Source organism: Perissodus microlepis, chromosome 23 (assembly GCF_051167445.1).
Source record: "Perissodus microlepis isolate ML-2025 ecotype Zambia chromosome 23, ASM5116744v1, whole genome shotgun sequence".
NCBI lineage: Eukaryota > Metazoa > Chordata > Actinopteri > Cichliformes > Cichlidae > Perissodus > Perissodus microlepis.
In genome coordinates this window covers 2,272,496-2,289,953 of record NC_140482.1, presented here as the reverse complement: position 1 = coordinate 2,289,953, position 17,458 = coordinate 2,272,496, and the positions used below count along the sequence as shown (strand labels likewise).

General features: G+C 41.6%; 1 protein-coding gene across 5 annotated transcripts in view; it reads left to right on the top strand.

Annotated features, from left to right (window-relative positions):
* The window catches only part of LOC146360715 (diacylglycerol kinase zeta-like), a 76,744-nt gene that overhangs the window by 30,613 nt on the left and 28,673 nt on the right, over positions 1-17,458 (top strand). For 3 of the 5 annotated variants that reach the window (XM_084920423.1, XM_084920426.1, XM_084920425.1), the window contains 7 exons: positions 1,192-1,265; positions 1,664-1,775; positions 2,919-3,005; positions 3,265-3,377; positions 3,496-3,596; positions 6,418-6,497; positions 6,712-6,750. In XM_084920423.1, the coding sequence (XP_084776549.1) occupies positions 1,192-1,265; positions 1,664-1,775; positions 2,919-3,005; positions 3,265-3,377; positions 3,496-3,596; positions 6,418-6,497; positions 6,712-6,750 (606 nt within the window). The remainder of the gene's footprint in view (positions 1-1,191; positions 1,266-1,663; positions 1,776-2,918; positions 3,006-3,264; positions 3,378-3,495; positions 3,597-6,417; positions 6,498-6,711; positions 6,751-17,458) is intronic. The other 2 variants (XM_084920424.1, XM_084920427.1) reach the window with 1 other exon arrangement.

Genomic DNA, 17,458 nt, shown 5'->3' with positions numbered 1-17,458 from the left:
CCGATTCAGATCTTATACACCGTATTCAGATACAGTAGAATACGGCCCAAGCAAGAGAGTACTTATCATTGGTAACTGCAGTGTGTGCACACACCCAGTCAAAGGTTTATGGACACTCCAGCAGTTATCAATAACTCTGACCCACATAGCAAGCAGGTCTGGCCCGGATCTGGCACCAAGCTGGCACTTCTGACTGACTGGTGTCATGGCAGGGTGTATGTCAGGTCTGGCAATGATGGCGCTGTTTATGTTCCTATTTTTCTATTTTAGTTAGAAGACCCAAATGCCATGTTGCAATACTATACTGCTATGGTAGCCAACGTTTCAAATGCAGGTTTGACAGATTTGTGAGTGTATACTTTATCCAAAACCTAGTGTTTACTCATCTTTGCCAGTGGGAGGCTGTAGCTCAGGAGGTAGAGCGGGTCACCTACTGGTCAGAAGGTTAGTGGTTCGATCCCTGGCTCCTCCAGTCTGCATGTCGAGAGTGTGAATGTGTATGAATGTAGTTAGGAAGCACTCAGTTTAGAGAAAGTGTGTGATTGGGTGAGTGTGGCATGCCGTATAGAGCACTTTGAGTAATCGGGAGAGTAGAAAAGCTCTATATTAGAATCAGTCCATTCACTGTCTGAACAGAGTTTCGTCATGTTACGTTTGCACTGTTTTGCATGTTCTGGCGCATGTTGTTATTACATGGCTTGATTAAGGCACAGATTAGGCTGACATCAGGACCACCAGTGTGTCTGCAACTGGCCCGTGGCTGCACACCACCTACAGATGGCCCACATACTGCAAAGAGTGACGGCCCTTTGGTGGCCCAGATCAGGTTTGCCAGAGGTAATCCACACATGGGCCAGCTCAGGACCACCAGTGTGTCTGCAACTGGCCTTGTGCTGGCCTATGTGTGGACCACCTCTGGCAAACCTGATCTGGGCCACCAAAGGGCCGTCATTCTTTGCGGTATGTGGGCCATGTGTAAGCACATTGTGTGGGCCGGATCCGGGCCATACCAATTTTGCTATGTGGGGAAGTGTGAGTAAGGACCAGCTGAGTGAGGCAGTTAGTCTTTGTGCTTCTCTTTGGCATTTTAGGACTTTTTAATGGCAGAAGGCTACTTTTTCCACGATGATGCCAAAGTGATGAGTTTAAGTCCATCTGTATCTCTCTTCCTCTCTTTGTCTCCCTCTCCAGTGTGATGGGACAGATTTAACATCAAAGGTTCAGGACTTGAAGCTACAGTGCCTGGTCTTCCTCAACATCCCCAGGTCAGTCAGTGTACTGACAGAAAACTGCTACTTGTACACATTACCATCTATGTAAGCTGTGACTAGTAACACAAAGACACACATGTCAGTCAGGCTGCCTGGTGTGCAGCATTAACAAATGTAAAGGGTACTAGATCCTAAGTCAGCCCTATCAGGAGAGCTTTGGTTACAAAAGTATGTTGTGTTTGTCATGTGTTGTTACATTAATGGCGAGAGTCACATTGGTCCAAAGGCACATTTCCTATTCAGATTAAAGAGAAGCAGAGCAGCTGTAAATATCATAAGAGAACTGCAGTTGTGGTGTTTGAGCAACGTTCATTCAAACAAATAAAGAGCGTTGGACACTCATGTTGAAGCAGGTGTTTCTGTGTTTGTGATGGTAGTTGTTGTGTTCCCAGGTATTGTGCAGGCACCACACCGTGGGGTAACCCCAGTGAGCATCATGACTTTGAACCTCAACGCCACGACGACGGATACATCGAAGTCATTGGATTCACGATGACTTCACTGGTATGGCGTTCTCTCTGTGTCCTGGTAACCATGGTTACAAAGGAGGATGACCAGCTCCTACCTGAGAGCCTTTGTCTTGTGTTCAGTTTTGTTTTTGATTTAGAACATGTTCTTATTTAGACAGTATTTTCAGAACCTTGAAAACAATCGGTCATAATTACAGAATTATGATGGAAACAGTCATCATATTCACATGATAACATCACATAGCTGCTGCAGATCTGTCAGCTGCCTGTTCTTGATCCCAAACCCCATTCAGTACATCACAAAGGTGCTGTGGGGCTGATGAGTACAGTGAACTCACCTTCATGTTTGAGGACCCCGTGGTCAGCAACAATACTCTGGCAGGCTGTGGAGTTTAAACAATGCTCGTTTGGAACTTGGGACCCAAAGGGTGGCGAGGGGATATGTACCAGCAGCAGCTTGAACGGTTTGTACCAGGCAGGATGGAACTGTGCTCTTTGTTCTTTACACCAAACTGTGTCATCGATCATCACGCCAGGCATCGTCTTCCAGTCTGGCTGTCCAGTGTGAGCCTTTGCAAACTGTACACTCAACTTCCTGTTCTTGGTTGATAGAGGGGCAAAAGCTGTGTTCTGTTACTATAGCCCGTCTGCTTCAAGGTTCAGTGTGTTGTGCATTCAGAGATGCTCATCTGTATCCTTGGTTGTAACATGTGGTCATTTATACTTTTGCCGTCCAATCAGCTCGAAGCAGTCTGCCCATTCTCCTGACCTCATATGTCAACGTCAGGTTATTTTATTATCAGAGGCTGCTATTCATGCTTGAATTCAGCTCTATGGCCAATTTAAACTCACTAGTTAACCAGCTGGTAATGTTTGTTGTGGGCTGCAGATGTTTCAGGTGGAACCTCCTGGTTGAACTTAGAGTTTCACTTCGATGGGACAGGTCTACATTTAGCTTTTTCTGTTTACGTTTTCTGATAGAAGCAAGGATCTGTCCTAATTATTACATAATTATTATTATTATGTTGTACAGCTGCAGAGCTCTTTAATAGGAGCTTTAATTGGACTTAGTGATTTGAAACTTCCACCATAAGTTGGAGTGTTGTGTAAAAGCACTTCCATGCAGTCTGAACTCAAGTTGTTCTAAGTGTGTGTGTGTGTGTGTGTGTGTGTGTAGGCTACTCTTCAGGTTGGAGGTCATGGTGAGAGGTTGAACCAGTGCAGAGAAGTGATCCTCACCACTACTAAACCTCTCCCGGTGCAGGTAAATGGTGCACATGAGCCTCTTTCTGTAGCCATGTGCTTTTTAATATTGAATGTACACCTTTTGGGCTGAGGTAACATCCAGCACTGTCACTGGACCTGCTTCCTGTTTACACACTTGTACCCATCGTTTCCACTGACTGGCTCTCAAGTAACACCTCAGTCTTCTGCTGATGTCTAAGTACGTTTGGGTATCAATCTGTGGGCTGCTTAGCTGGTTGCATTTTTGATTGAGGCTATTTCTTTTGTATTGCTTTTAGGTGGACGGTGAACCTTGCAGACTTGCTCCATCAGTCATCCATATCAGCCTCAGAAACCAGGCCAATATGGTTCAGAAAACCAAACGACGAACCTCTATACCACACCTCAACGAGTATGTTCTTTTTAGTCGCTCACTGCAGCAGCAGCCCTGTGAGCAGCGTGCGTCATATGACACGTGCAGGTTTCACTGAGCATTTGCTAAAAGTCTTCGGGCCGTGTTTGTGTCTCAGTCAGCAGCCGGTCCCGGAGAGGCTGAGGATCAGAGTCAGCCGGATCAGCATGAGTGACTACGAGGCTCTGCACTACGACAAGGACAAACTACGGCAAGCATGTAAGGAGAGACACCCTTACTAACATCTGTGTGTCCACTCAGTCACATTGCTGACGCACTGCTGTGAACGCATTCTGCTTCTGTCTTCATATGCACGCTTCACTCATAATGTCACAAATATTCCTATGTTTCTATCATATGACCTGTACTTAGCAAGAATATGCTGTGGCTTCCTTACTGGAAGTTTATAACATGATGAAGTTACTCAGTTTGGGTTGATCCACACACACGTATGTCTGAGTTATTAGGACAATAATATTTATATCACTATTGTGAGGCTGCCAGATAACTGAGGATCCCTTCAGTTTAACATGTGGGACAGCCCAGCCTGCCATATGCTTTCTGTAGCTGTTTGCCAAACAAATATTTTCATCCGTCTCAGTCAACATCCAGGGACTCAGCTGAGGACACTGTACCAAGAGTACTGTTGGACCTCATGTATGGGTTCTGGTCTCGTGGCTGTATTGTCACTTATCAAGTAAAGTGTTGCTGATTGGCCAACACAACACTCAAACACCTGGAATTTGGCTGAATTTCCTGCTGGCTGGGATGCAAGTAACTGAATTTGATAACATCAGCTCAAAGAAGTAGGGACAGGAGTACATAGTGATGAACCTGCCACACACCAACTTTTTAAAAATATGTAATTAAATGAAAAGTTGGCTTGGAGAGTCAATAAACTGTCGGCTTATGCAGCGTAGCTGAATGACAGCAGCATCTTCAGGCTGACAAGGAAATAAAAACTGCTCAGTGATTGAAAGGTGGAGAAGAGGCGTGAAGGTCAACATGCTCATTTTCAGCCATCTCAGTCGTTCCCCATCGCTGTGCTCGCGTCAGACCTCCTCATTTCATTTACATGCTGCACAGACAGCAGAGAACAGCGCACGTCTCCGATGGTTCAGGAATGTAGAAAGGGACGGCTCTATGATCTTCCTCATTAGAGACAATTACAGTCAGTGGGCTTTGCAGCCGTGCACATGCAGTGCTATGTCAGACCACTTGGTGGCGCTGTTACCTTTGTTGTTACAAACAGCAGTTTCATAACACTGTAAACTGGTAATAATGGTAAATTTTATGTGTTTCATTTGCAAAGACAACATATGATTGCAGGTCTTTTGCCCAAAGTGGAAATATCGATATTAATATTTTTCATTGCTTATTAAGAATTCATAGTGGCATTACCTCATTGCTTTGTTTTCAATATATTTCCAGCATGTTTTGGTTTCAGATAATTAGCATCATATTTTATGCCTCGTTCTTTGTTCTCGCTTGCAGAAGTTTTCATTATGTAAGTCCATCACTGCTCTCAGCTTGTAGATGTGTCACACTCAGGGAGACGATTAAAAAAAGAGAAAAACATTTCATAGCCAGAGGCTCAGTGTATCATCTCAATGCCACTCCTGTGGCTCTGTGCACGCTAAGCATAGAACAGAGACTCTTTAATAAAGGTTGAAGGATGTTTAATAACTATACGGTTTCATTACATTTATTGTTACTACCATCTGTGAAATGTGTTCACAAACCAAAACAGCAGCTCACTTTTAGTTGTAGCTTATTATCTGTAAGCTGTGACTGCGTTTACAGTCAGGCGCCGAGTCAATAGGAAATAAAAGAGAATAGAAATTGCGAATGTGCAAGCTGCTGAATCAAAACCACTGAAAACAGCACAATAGAAAGAGAATAGAAACGTAAAGTTAGCAGTGCAGTAGTACTGTTGTAAATCGCGCTAACACTTCCAAACACTAGCAGGGATCTTTTGAAGTGTTGGAATTATGGCTAACTGGAGGTAAACACTGCAGTCTGAGAACGAAGGCGTTCTTCTTTTTGTCTGAAGGTTCACAGTTTCCCTGGAAAACAATCTGCCTGTTTTACTGGTTCTACATGTTTTTGCCTTGTCTGTTACTTGAAAAGGTCAGTGTGTGCCGGCTACGAATGCAGCAGCTGCCTTTGAAAGCAGCGCTGTGGTGACTGTTTGAAGGTGTGTCTGGCTAATAGACCGCTGTCCGCACCTGCTTTCAAGAAATATTGTGAGAGAAGTCAATTAGCAAAAAAGTAAACAAGCCACACTTTTCTTGAACCTGTCAAGCTTTCACTGGGCTGCTGTTAGTGAAGCAACCGTAGACTTTGTCTCCCTCACTGAGGTGTGTGTGTGCGTGTGTGTGTGCGTGTGTGTGTGTGTGTGCGTGTGTGCGTGTGTGTGTGTGTGGGTTCAAGTCTCTTCACGCAGTCTGACAGCTTTTCCAGCACAATGAGCTGTGTGATGTTCAGCCAGCAGTGTTGTGCTGGTGCAGGCTGCTGGCCTGGGCTGCCTCGTGGGGCACTTTTTTTTCTTTCAGCATCCACATCGGCTTACTGATGGGAAGCCAGCTTGGTCAAGCTTATTTATTAAAATAAAAGTTACTGGTGCCATTATCAATTTGGCACTAAATACTAAATTTTGGCCCTGGATGAAAACCATCTGATGTGCAGTTGTCCAATATGTTGTCATTTTACAGACTCAGTGACTCATTTTAAAGAAAACGTCTTCTGCTTCTGCTTGTGCTGCTTGTTTTGTCAGAGGGAAATTGAATTCTTACGTTAACTGAATGAAGGTGTTTACTTACAGTAGGGGAAACAGTTTGCAGTTCCCAGTTTGGCCCATAGGAACCACAGTACTGCAGACCGCTCACATGTATATTTTGTAACATTTAAGTGCGATCCCAGCTCTGAGTCACGCTGCTACATGACCAGAATTAGACTCTCGGGGTCCTGAGGACTGCAGAGTGTATAAGTAGATATCAAAGTGCTGTTGGATAATTGTCCTGTTCCTCTGTATCTCCAGCCATTCCTCTGGGACTGATCGTGGTTCCTGGTGACAGTGACTTAGAGACCTGCAGAGAACACATCCAGCGATTACAAGAGGTAAGAAGAAGAAGAGAGAACAAGAGTGGCAGAGGAGATATGTTGAGATGAAAGGGTCATTGTTCTGTGTTATTAAATAGAAAAATGCAGTGACACAAAATCGTGAAGAAGCACGAAAACTCTTTTTAAAAGTTGGAGTAAAGCTAATTAAGCTCCATGTCTGTGCGTGAGTGCGTTTCCTTCTACATTCCCATGCTCTTATCTTTACCTTTAGGACTTCTGCTCTCTTCATCCTATCCCTGTGGGACTGCAGGTTGGTAGTAAAATGTCGGGCTTTATGTTCTACACTTGTTTGGCTCAGAGACACATGGGAAATAAAAGCTTGCTCAACACTTTTGTATTCTATTTTTAATCGGAAAACAGACTCGTTTCTGTAACAATGAAAGCCGAATGTTCACAGTAATCAAGTAAAGAACATTTAAAATTTTAGTTTTTCCTTTTGTTGTTAATGAAACTGATTATTTTTTATTAACTTGAACGTTTTGGTTGGTTAAGAATCCCCCTGAAAGGTTTATCTTGGTAATATTGATTTCTATGGTGTGCATAGCCTGCACATGAATATGAGTGAGTGTGTCTACAAAGAGATCTGCAGTAAAAAGTGTGACTATTGGCCAAAATATTACTGACTTGTTCTGTTGTTGTTGTTCTATTATCTTTGAGTGCAGTTTTATTTAACTTTATAGAAAAACTAGAATACCATAGTTGGGTTATTGACCACTACTGATAGAAGCATCCAGAATAATCCTCAACGTCTTTTAGACCCCATTCCTACAAAACTGCTCAAAGAAGTCCTGCCATTAATTAATGCTTCGATCTTAAATATGATCAACCTATCTCTAATAATCAGCTATGTACCACAGGCCTTCAAGCTGGCTGTAGTTAAACCTTTACTCAAAAAGCATCTCTAGACCCAGCAGTCTTAGCTAATTATAGGCCAATCTCCAACCTTCCTTTCATATCAAACATCCTTGAAAGAGTAGTTGTCAAACAGCTAACAGATCATCTGCAGAGGAATGGTTTATTTGAAGAGTTTCAGTCAGGTTTCAGAGCTCATCACAGCACAGAAACAGCTTTAGTGAAGGTTACAAATGATCTTCTTATGGCCTCTGACAGTGGACTCATCTCTGTGCTTGTCCTGCTAGACCTCAGTGCAGCGTTCGATACTGTCGACCATAATATCCTATTAGAGCGATTAGAACATGCTGTAGGTGTTACAGGTACTGCGCTGCAGTGGTTTGTATCATATCTATCTAATAGACTCCAGTTTGTGCATGTAAATGGAGAGTCCTCTTCACACACTGAGGTTAATTATGGAGTTCCACAGGGTTCAGTGCTAGGACCAATTCTGTTTACATTATACATGCTTCCCTTAGGCAGCATCATTAGAAGACATAGCATACATTTACACTGCTATGCAGATGACACCCAGCTCTATCTGTCCATGAAGCCAGATAACACACACCAATTAGTTAAACTGCAGGAATGTCTTAAAGACATAAAGACCTGGATGGCCGCTAACTTTCTGCTTCTTAATTCAGATCAAACTGAGGTTATTGTACTCGGCCCTGAAAATCTTAGAAATATGGTGTCTAACCAGATTCTTCCTCTGGATGGCATTACCTTGGCCTCCAGTAATGCTGTGAGGAACCTTGGAGTCATTTTTGACCAGGACATGTCCTTCAACGCACATATTAAACAAATATGTAGGACTGCTTTCTTCCATTTGTGCAACATCTCTAAAATTAGAAATATCCTGTCTCAGAGTGACGCTGAAAAACTAGTTCATGCATTTATTACTTCCAGGCTGGACGACTGTAATTCATTATTATCAGGAAGTCCTAAAAACTCCCTGAAAAGCCTTCAGCTAATCCAAAATGCTGCAGCAAGAGTACTGACAGGGACTAGAAGGAGAGAGCAGATTTCTCCTGTTTTGGCTTCCTGTTAAATCCAGAATTCAAAATCCTGCTCCTCACATACAAGGTCTTAAATAATCAGGCCCCATCTTATCTTAATGACCTTGTAGTACCATATCACCCTATTAGAGCACTTCGCTCTCACACTGCAGGCTGACTTGGTAAAAGGTGTTAAAAGAAGATGGAAGGTTAGACAAATAACTTAAAAAAAAAAAAGACATAATCGAGCAAATGGCATCATTCTAGCTGATGAAGATTTGTTATCTCAAAATAAAAAATCTTGAAACTTCTGTTTATACCATATGTAGGTTTTACTCTACACTAGACAACTGTGGTAAAAATGTGAACGAGTGTGGGTTCAGCCTTCAGTAGAAACATTTCTATCCAAAGGCTGACCTTAGGAAATATCAGTTAATACAACAACATTCATTTTTAGGTTTCCACAGAGCAGAGCTAGAGCAGCGGTAACGTCTGACAGCAGGGTTGCTGAAGGCATCAGTCGTCCTCCGTCCCTGATGGAATATTTACTCCATCACACAAGCACCAGACACAGCACACAGATATAAGAATAAGAAGACAGTATGGGCTCAGTGACACAGTCACTTCCACGTGGTGTGTCTTAACAATGAGCTTCAGACATTTCACGTGGACTTAGTTTCTCTTCCACATAAAGTCTGATCGATATTTGCTGCTCATTCTTGCTGTTTATTCGAAGGCACGTGGACACAGTTATTAAAGCGAGTGTTGTATTATAACCCTCCCATCTATAACAGAAGATGAGCTAAAATAAATAATAAATAATAATAATAAATAAGCTAAATACGTTCTATTAAAGTCAGTTACACTCAGCTGCTCTATTTTTTTGCTTTCAAGATTTCATTTCGTAAATGAGAAGCACAACTTTAGATTGAAACGAATTAACTGGAGAATATTTGTGAGATGAGAGAGTCATATATTAGTATAATCAATCAATCAATACAAGGAGATGAACACATGAGTTTACATGATAAAGGAAGCCAACATTGAAACATACATGTTTAAGTACAAACTCTCCTGGAAATTGCTGAGAAGTTTTCTGTGCAGAAAAGTTTCATTATGTGCTGCAGCATCTTCTTTCGTGATATTCTTCTCACCACTGTTTCCAGCTCAGTTTTCAGTTCGGCCTGGCTGGAAAAAATGTCTTTAGACCTTCCTCTTTGTGTCAGATGCTAAATATCACATGAGCACGAGCAGTGTCCATTATGGTTGCGTAATGTGCACATAGTTTCTATGGAAACCTGCTGTACTGTATGTGTGAAAGAGCAAAGGAGTTATGCTACCAAAGAAATGAAGCCAGTGACCTTACAGATTTCCTGTCTGACCAGCTTTCAGTCTGCCAAACTCTGGGATCTGTTTACTACATCCTGAATCCATCTTGTTAATGAAAGGCTTAATGATTCAAACAAACAAACAACATATACTGTCACACAGCTAACGGAGTCTGAAAGCCAGACTGAGATGTTAGATGTTGTTTTCTTGCTTTAAAAAGTCAGATATGACACTTTTACAGTTTACAGATGTTGGATGAGCACAATAGATGAAATGGATTTTTAATGAGTCAGCATCAAGTCAGGTGTTATTGTGGTAAAAAAATGAGGTCTTGCAAACTATGACTGCAGATTCTTATCAGCATTTTAGGTGTCATGTGTGAGAGTCTTACACAGGTGTTCCAGTTTTAGCAGATCAACCACCAGCCTTGAAACCAACCTAGTTCCATCTGTGGTTAACAGGCTTAGCTGTCTGTATATAGCTCTCTTACTTCCAGAGGCCGTCCTCTCAAGCAAAACATAAAACTAGAATAATCTGGCCTCCCCGTCTACCACCATCAACCAACCAAATGTCTCTTTTAGCCACGATCAGTAATCTTCTTTACACCAGGTGTTGAAAGCTGTGACTTTCTTCACTGGCTCATTCAGACCTAATGCAGCATTTTGTTAACAACTCTGGTAGAGCTATCTGTGTTAATGTTGTTGTCATAGTCAGTGGTGGCCTTATCACTCCAGTTCTACTTAAATAAGATTGACTCAATTGGGACATCCAGCGAAAATCCCCCTTTTCAAGAAACTGCAGCATTCATCTTGTTTCAGAAATGAGTGCAGCCGTTAGCTCCCAGATTATATCCCGTACTATATATTCCCCAACTCATGTGTGATGTCAACACAACCAGGTCTCTTCCGGTGCCTCACAGATGCTTCTAAGCTCGGTGACAACCGCTAATAACACTCTGCAGAACTAATTCTTGCTGCTTTTCTGTCATCCACCGCTGCTTTCTGAGCAGTATTGTTGCCAGCAACAGATTCAGGAACGGTGGCTTTTACAAAGATGGCTGTTTAGCGAAACAAAACAAGGCAACATTATACATAGAAAACAAAACCAACTTTCCAGTCTCTCCTCAAATGACAGTTTACGTCAGCATGGCTGCAAATTGCTGAGCGCTATTTCCATTCATACCATCCAGACACGTCTTCACTACACTTTATTCTCCATGTAACCCCTAACACTGTCAGAGAATGAATTACCACACGCCTCTGTGTTTATACACTGGCTGCACCTACATGAATAAAGGTACTCTCAAAACAAACAGAATCTGAGAGAAGGGGAACTAAAACGCACCGTGAGGTGACATAATGTAATCTTTGATTCCTGATATCGTTCGAAGATAAAAACTCCAATAGCGTTTTGTTTTCAAGGAGATTTTCCCCATGTGTCTCAGTGTGACTGCATGATGCATGCTGTGCTGTATCTGACTCGGTTTGAGTTTCTTCATGTGTTGGTGACCTTGAAGTATTCTGATTACTTGTGTATTTCCGTGTGGTATCTGTGGTGTCGTTTGTGTGCAGCAAAGTTAATTGGTGAGTTTGACCTGGTTTGCAAAGTATGTTGGGTTTGTCATATAATCCCCAAATTATTAAACAAGTCAACATGAATACTCAGTTACCTGGAATGGTAGATGTTTTTCATTCATTCGTGTACTAAACTGCACTGCCTGCTTACGGTCTCTTCAAGTCGATGATTTTGTTCTTCTGACTCAATCAATCAAACAATTACACAGTACAGTTCTGATTTGAGAGGTCTATTTATAGTTGTATTGAGATATCTAGGATTGTTGAGCAAAGATTAAAACCATTAAATCCGCACAGCTAATTCTAGTTACTTGTGCTTTAGAAAACCTTTAAACTACCTGAAGCTCCAAAAGGACTAGTCACAAAGCAAAGCCAACTCAGGTAATTGCTCAGGTTCTAGGAGTGAATCACTCTGAACTAGGTTTCCATTGGGCATCTTAGCTAATCAATGAAACTGAAGTTAGAGTAGTTTGAACAACTTTCAGGGCCAGCTTTACCTATTACTTAAGAAATCCACACAAAAACTCTAGTTGTAGTCAGAAGTTTGACTACACCTCATGGACAAGAACATTTTGGCAATTCTCCTTGTCAAGGGGTGGCAAGTGTAGATTTACACAAGTTGGGAATGTTTCTTGGAGACATTTCTAAATTCATCATTTCAAACAAATGTACACTATACATGTGTTACATTCAGATATGTCACAGTTTTGCCTGGAAGAAGATCCGTATCGTCACCTTGAAATCAGAGGGAAAGGGTTAGGGTGTGCATCAGCAACACCTGAACCAGTAATGAACTGTTTTAACACCAGTGTGACTCTACACAGTGAAGCTAGTTTCACATTGTGAAACTGCCATTTTGGACTAAAGTAGGCTAACATTAAGTTTCTGGGACGATGGTCCCAAAGCACTGATCTCAAAACTGTTGCAAATTTGTGCCAGGAAACTTGGTTAAATTAACCCCGTCAACTCTTCGGAAGAATTGCTGAATATCCAACGTTAATTATGCCCGAAGCTTGTTGATGGCCACCGAAAGTGTAGTTAAAGGGACGTTTCAATTCAATTCAATGTTATTCATACAGCGCCAAACAAGTCGCCTCAAGGTGCTTTATATTGTAAGGCAGACCCTACAATAATACATACAGAGGAAAACCCAACAATCATATGACCCCCTATGAGCAGCACTTTGGTGACAGTGGGAAGGAAAAACTCCCTTTTAACAGGAAGAAACCTCCAGCAGAACCAGGCTCAGGGAGGGGCGGGGCCATCTGCTGTGATTGGTTGGGGTGAATATTTAACCAAATATTAGCAGTGGTGTGTGTATATACATTTGAGCCTGTACTGTATAAACACTGTTCATCTTGTGCGTATTAGAGAAAATCCAAAATAAATTCAAACTGCACCCAATTATTGTTTTTAAAGTCGTTAAAGATGCTGTACAATCATACCAGGCTGGGAAAAGTTCAAAGAAAGCCAGACATTACCGCGACGTTCATGCCCACCATGAGTGAACCTCTGACCACATCTCTCATCCAGAGCGATGGAGCCAGCCTTCATTAAAAACGAGTAATTGATTGTTTTCATTAGTATTACAGGATTTGTGATATTCAGGGGGTATAAACCGCAGTCATCAAATTAAAATGAAAACGACTATGCTTGTAATAAATATATAGAATATATGAAACTTTTTAGATTAAATTAAGAACAATGTGAACTTTTTTATATTCAGCATTTTTGAAGATGCACGAGCATTTCAACACATTTTTAATGACCATAACTTGCTGCATTTCAAAAACGACTGTAACAGGTTAGTCTGAATCACAAAGCTTAATGACAAGTCTCAGGACTCGGCGAGCTCACCTGCTCAGCGCTCCAGCGAGTCTGTATCAAGGATCCTCTGCTCTTCCTCCCTTTCTGCTCTTCCTGTGCTTGTGCTAGCCGAGGGGAATTTGCTGATGAGATGCCACACTGTCATGTTCTGTCACCCTGAGATGTGTGTTGTATGGGATGTAGCTGCTGTGCTTTTATTGAACGCTAGCCAGTGCAATCTGAGTTGTGTTCATAAGCGTGCGGCTTCTCTTTTCCTGTGGTTTATGTTAACAGACTTTGGAGTAAGACTGCATCACAATAATTAGTGCTTTGGTAAATGAGTCTGTCCGTCTGACTCTGAGTTTAAAGTCCAAAATTTATGAAGCAAAGAAGAAGAAGTCATTTCCTACTCAATATGAACGGCATCATTCACCATTTAGAAGCTGTGCAGTTGTTGATCAGAGGAGAAACCCAGTTTTCAGGCAGGTTTCACAGAGCGTGCAGAGAGTTCATTCACTTGATAAAGAAAAACAGTTTTCTGTGCTCTGCTGAAAAGCAGATAAAGTCCATTACTTGAGTGTAAATCTAGTGAATGCTGTATTTAGACAAACACTGTGGATGAACTGAGCCTGTCGAACACCGTGTATCCACATCACAAGCTCTTCATCTTCCTCATTAGGTGCAATCAGAGCAGCACTAACTGTAAATGTTATTTTTAACAACAACATCCTAATTTTATATAGGCGAGATCATTAATAGGAGAGAATTTGGGAGTTGCTGTCAGACTTTGTGTTGCATAGCAACCAGAATAATGAACGCCTGTTTCACAGTTTGATCTCCTGCTCTCTGGTGACTGTTGATGCTCACTGGTGCAGTTTGTGATGGAGCGGGAGAAAAAATAGCTTCTATAACCACCTACCGAGTAAACTTTTTGTGTGTTGCAGGATATTCAGTGTTTTGAATGTTTTTCTTTGCAAAGCAGAGCTCTATAATATGCATACGCCTACATAACAGCTGTAAAACACAGGTTGGCTTCTGCCAGTCCATCCAATCTGTTCTTTAAGTGGAGTTTTTACAGGCTCTCAGTGCACCTGCTGAGTACACCTAGTACACGTTGAAGGGGTTATATATCCAGTCTGAACTGTGGGAGTACCTCAGGATCCACCGAGGAAGAGCTGGAACATATTGTTGGAGAAGGATCACCTTGGTTAGGCTGTTGCTGCTACAGCTGATACCACAGCTAAAAACCTCACAATATATTAGCAATGCCCTCTGCATTCATTCAGTATCCACAAAATGAAAACATATTGAGGAGCTGTTCTGGTTGGCAGTCGCATCTCTCTGTGTATCTCGGCGAACCTTTCTTGGCATCCTCTTAAAATCTGTCATCTAATTTGACTAGAAAAGGACTGTTTTACAGTAAGGCAGTTTATTGTTGCTGTGTGCCGGTAAAGCTGCTGCCATGTGTTACATCGTTTGCAGCGATTGGCTGATCCCGTCTCATCTCAGGAGAAAATGAGAGACGATGCATCTTGAAGCAGTGACAATTAAAACCGGCATTTCACTCGAGCAAAGTCTGCTTATTATTCACTCCGGTATCTGTTCCTACAGTATTGTCGGCATTTTACTTCACTCATTCTTTGTCTGCTTTCTTTGAACTTGCTGCAGAATAAGGGTTAAGTAGGACAGTGGAGACGGAGAAAGTAAAGAAGACGCAGTTACTCAGATAAGTCAAACTTTTTAGAAGGGTTTGTAGGTTTTCTTTCAAAGCCTGCAGGCATTTTACTCAGCTTGAGACTGGTACCGAACATGACAGCAGGATTAGGCAAGTAAAGACAAACAGCGGAGAGAAGTGTTTACTCCAGCGAGCCTTTCTGTTACCGTTTGAGAGGAGAAAAACACAACTTTCTTTAGCTGTCCTCTTCCTGCCACTTCTACTGGAAGGTGACTTTTTCTTCCTGCAGTGCTGAACTCAAATGGGTTACCTGGCAAATCATTAAATGGTTTCATTTACTAGGAGCCACGCAAGTCATAGTCTACATTCAGCTGGGCCACTCCATATCAGGTCCCTCTCTGATCTCCCTGAAAAACATGTAGGATGATGATACATTTCTTTATAAATTTGAGCTCTTTTGTAATGTGCACATGCAAATATTTTCAAAGTACAATTTTCAGTGGAGCCAGAGAACTATTCAATCAATGTCAGGCAGATATTTTTAGGTCAAATATGACCTCAGAAAGATGGGATTTCAGCTACACTTAAAGAATCAGTAGTTTGGCACCACCATATTTAGCATTTAAAAATACATTTTTCAAAGCTAGGGGGCTGAAATCTGGCGCACACACTCCCATAGTTGTACCATAGTTTTATCATGAAACCATTCAAATCAGAGAAATGCTCTCAAACACATTAAAGCTTGAAACATAAACAACAAACAAACAAATTGAGTTTATTGAGTGATATTCAAAACCCCCCATAAAGTAACAGCAGTTTTATTTGCTTTCTTCTGAATGTAGGATTCCTTATACTTCAAACCGACTTTGGAAATGTTACAGGGGGACAACATAATGGCCCTGAAGCTCGCGTCCACCCCATCTCTCGTATCTTCTTGTTGCACGTAGGAACCAGGAATCAGAAACTTAGAAGTACTTTAAATACATCTATAAACAAACTGAGCATGCAACAAGTGACTTTAAATCCTGCGGGTTAGGAAATCCCAGGAAGTTGATTGTGTTCATCTGGACGCAGCGTTGTGAGAGAAATGTTTCGTCACTCATCCAGCTGACTGCAGGTTTCCCCAACCTTATAAGCAGTACATCTGTAAACCTACAGGTGGTCACTCAGTTAGCCTAAATATGCAGGTGTAATTAATGATATAGAGTAGAAAAACAGACACTGCACATCTCTTGGTATAATCCATGTTATAGCAGGCAGCAGTAAATCCCAATAAACAGAAATGTTGAATTCTTGTCTGATTAACTTCTGCTGCTTAACCCCTTTTTATCCTAATCATGTCCACACTTCCACAGAATTACAATTAATCAAGCCAATCGAGGAAGCTGCCGCACTGCAACAGTCAGTGACCTGGCCAAACAAATTCCAGCACTTGCATAATCGCCCAAGCTCGATGTTGCATTGACCACAACACCAATAAATATCTATATTTTGACAAGTTTCCAATGAAATACTGATGGGAGGTCACTAGCTCTATAATAAAATTCTGCACAGATTATAATTAGATTATGTTCATTTGCCATAAATGAAAATAAATGTATAATATAAAAATATTCCTGACCCTCAAATACTTTGAAAGGTGGTGTGGATTGAAAACACAGCAAAGGATTTCCTGTGGGGTTGAGTCGTTAGTTTGAGAAGTCAGGCAAAGTCAGCCAGAACTGATGGTGTGTTTTTAGTCAGAAAGATATAGAGTGAAAAAATAATGATTGATTCTGCTGTTTCACTCGTAATCCTGTGTATCTGTGGGACAGACACAGGCTTTGGTCTGGAGGTCTTAGGTGTCTGACTGTGTTGTACGGGGGCAGGAGTTCACAGATACCAGGCTCAGACCATTTACTTCTCTGTAAACAGAGAACAAGCGTTCAAACTTCAGTCTACAGCTAACAGGGAAACGGAGCAGGGAGGCAGGAATCTCAGTAATGTGCTGTCTGTTTTTTGATCTAGTTAAAAAGTCCTGCTGCTGCATTCTAAACTAATTGGAGACTGGATGTAAAAAAAGGCTGCGCCATATCAACATACAAAAAGTTGCAGTAATGAGGCTATATAAAGAAGTGCAACTCACTTCTTGTCACAAGTTTTTGACATTATGACTCGAGAAGATAATGTGACTGGATGTGTACAGGACACATCCAGGGCCTGCTGTATCGCACCTACTCACAGGGAACAGCGATTACATCTGCTTTATCCTGATGCGACTTTTGTTGTTTGCAAACTGAAATCCATTTTTATGACTAAAACTAAATTGGTTTGCTTTGTAGAGAATTTTGTAATTTTATTGTACGTTGTTTGCTGTAGGATATGTGGATTAAACCTGTGACAGCTCTTTATTTTTGAAATTGCCAAAGACAATTTAAAGGTCTTCAGTAGGCAGGATGTGCTCAGTAAAGGCTCATTAAAAAGACAACCTGCTGTTGCAGAGACCCCTTACAACTAAAGCTGGATGTGAAGTGAAAAGTCATTTCTTCAAGTTACAAATTCTTGAATGCATGTTCATCCATGGGACTCGGCCCTAATGTGCAATGACATCATTCATCCTATCTTAATGACCTTGTAGTACCATATCACCCTATCAGAGCACTTCGCTCTCACACTGCAGGCCTACTTGTTGTTCCTAGAGTATTT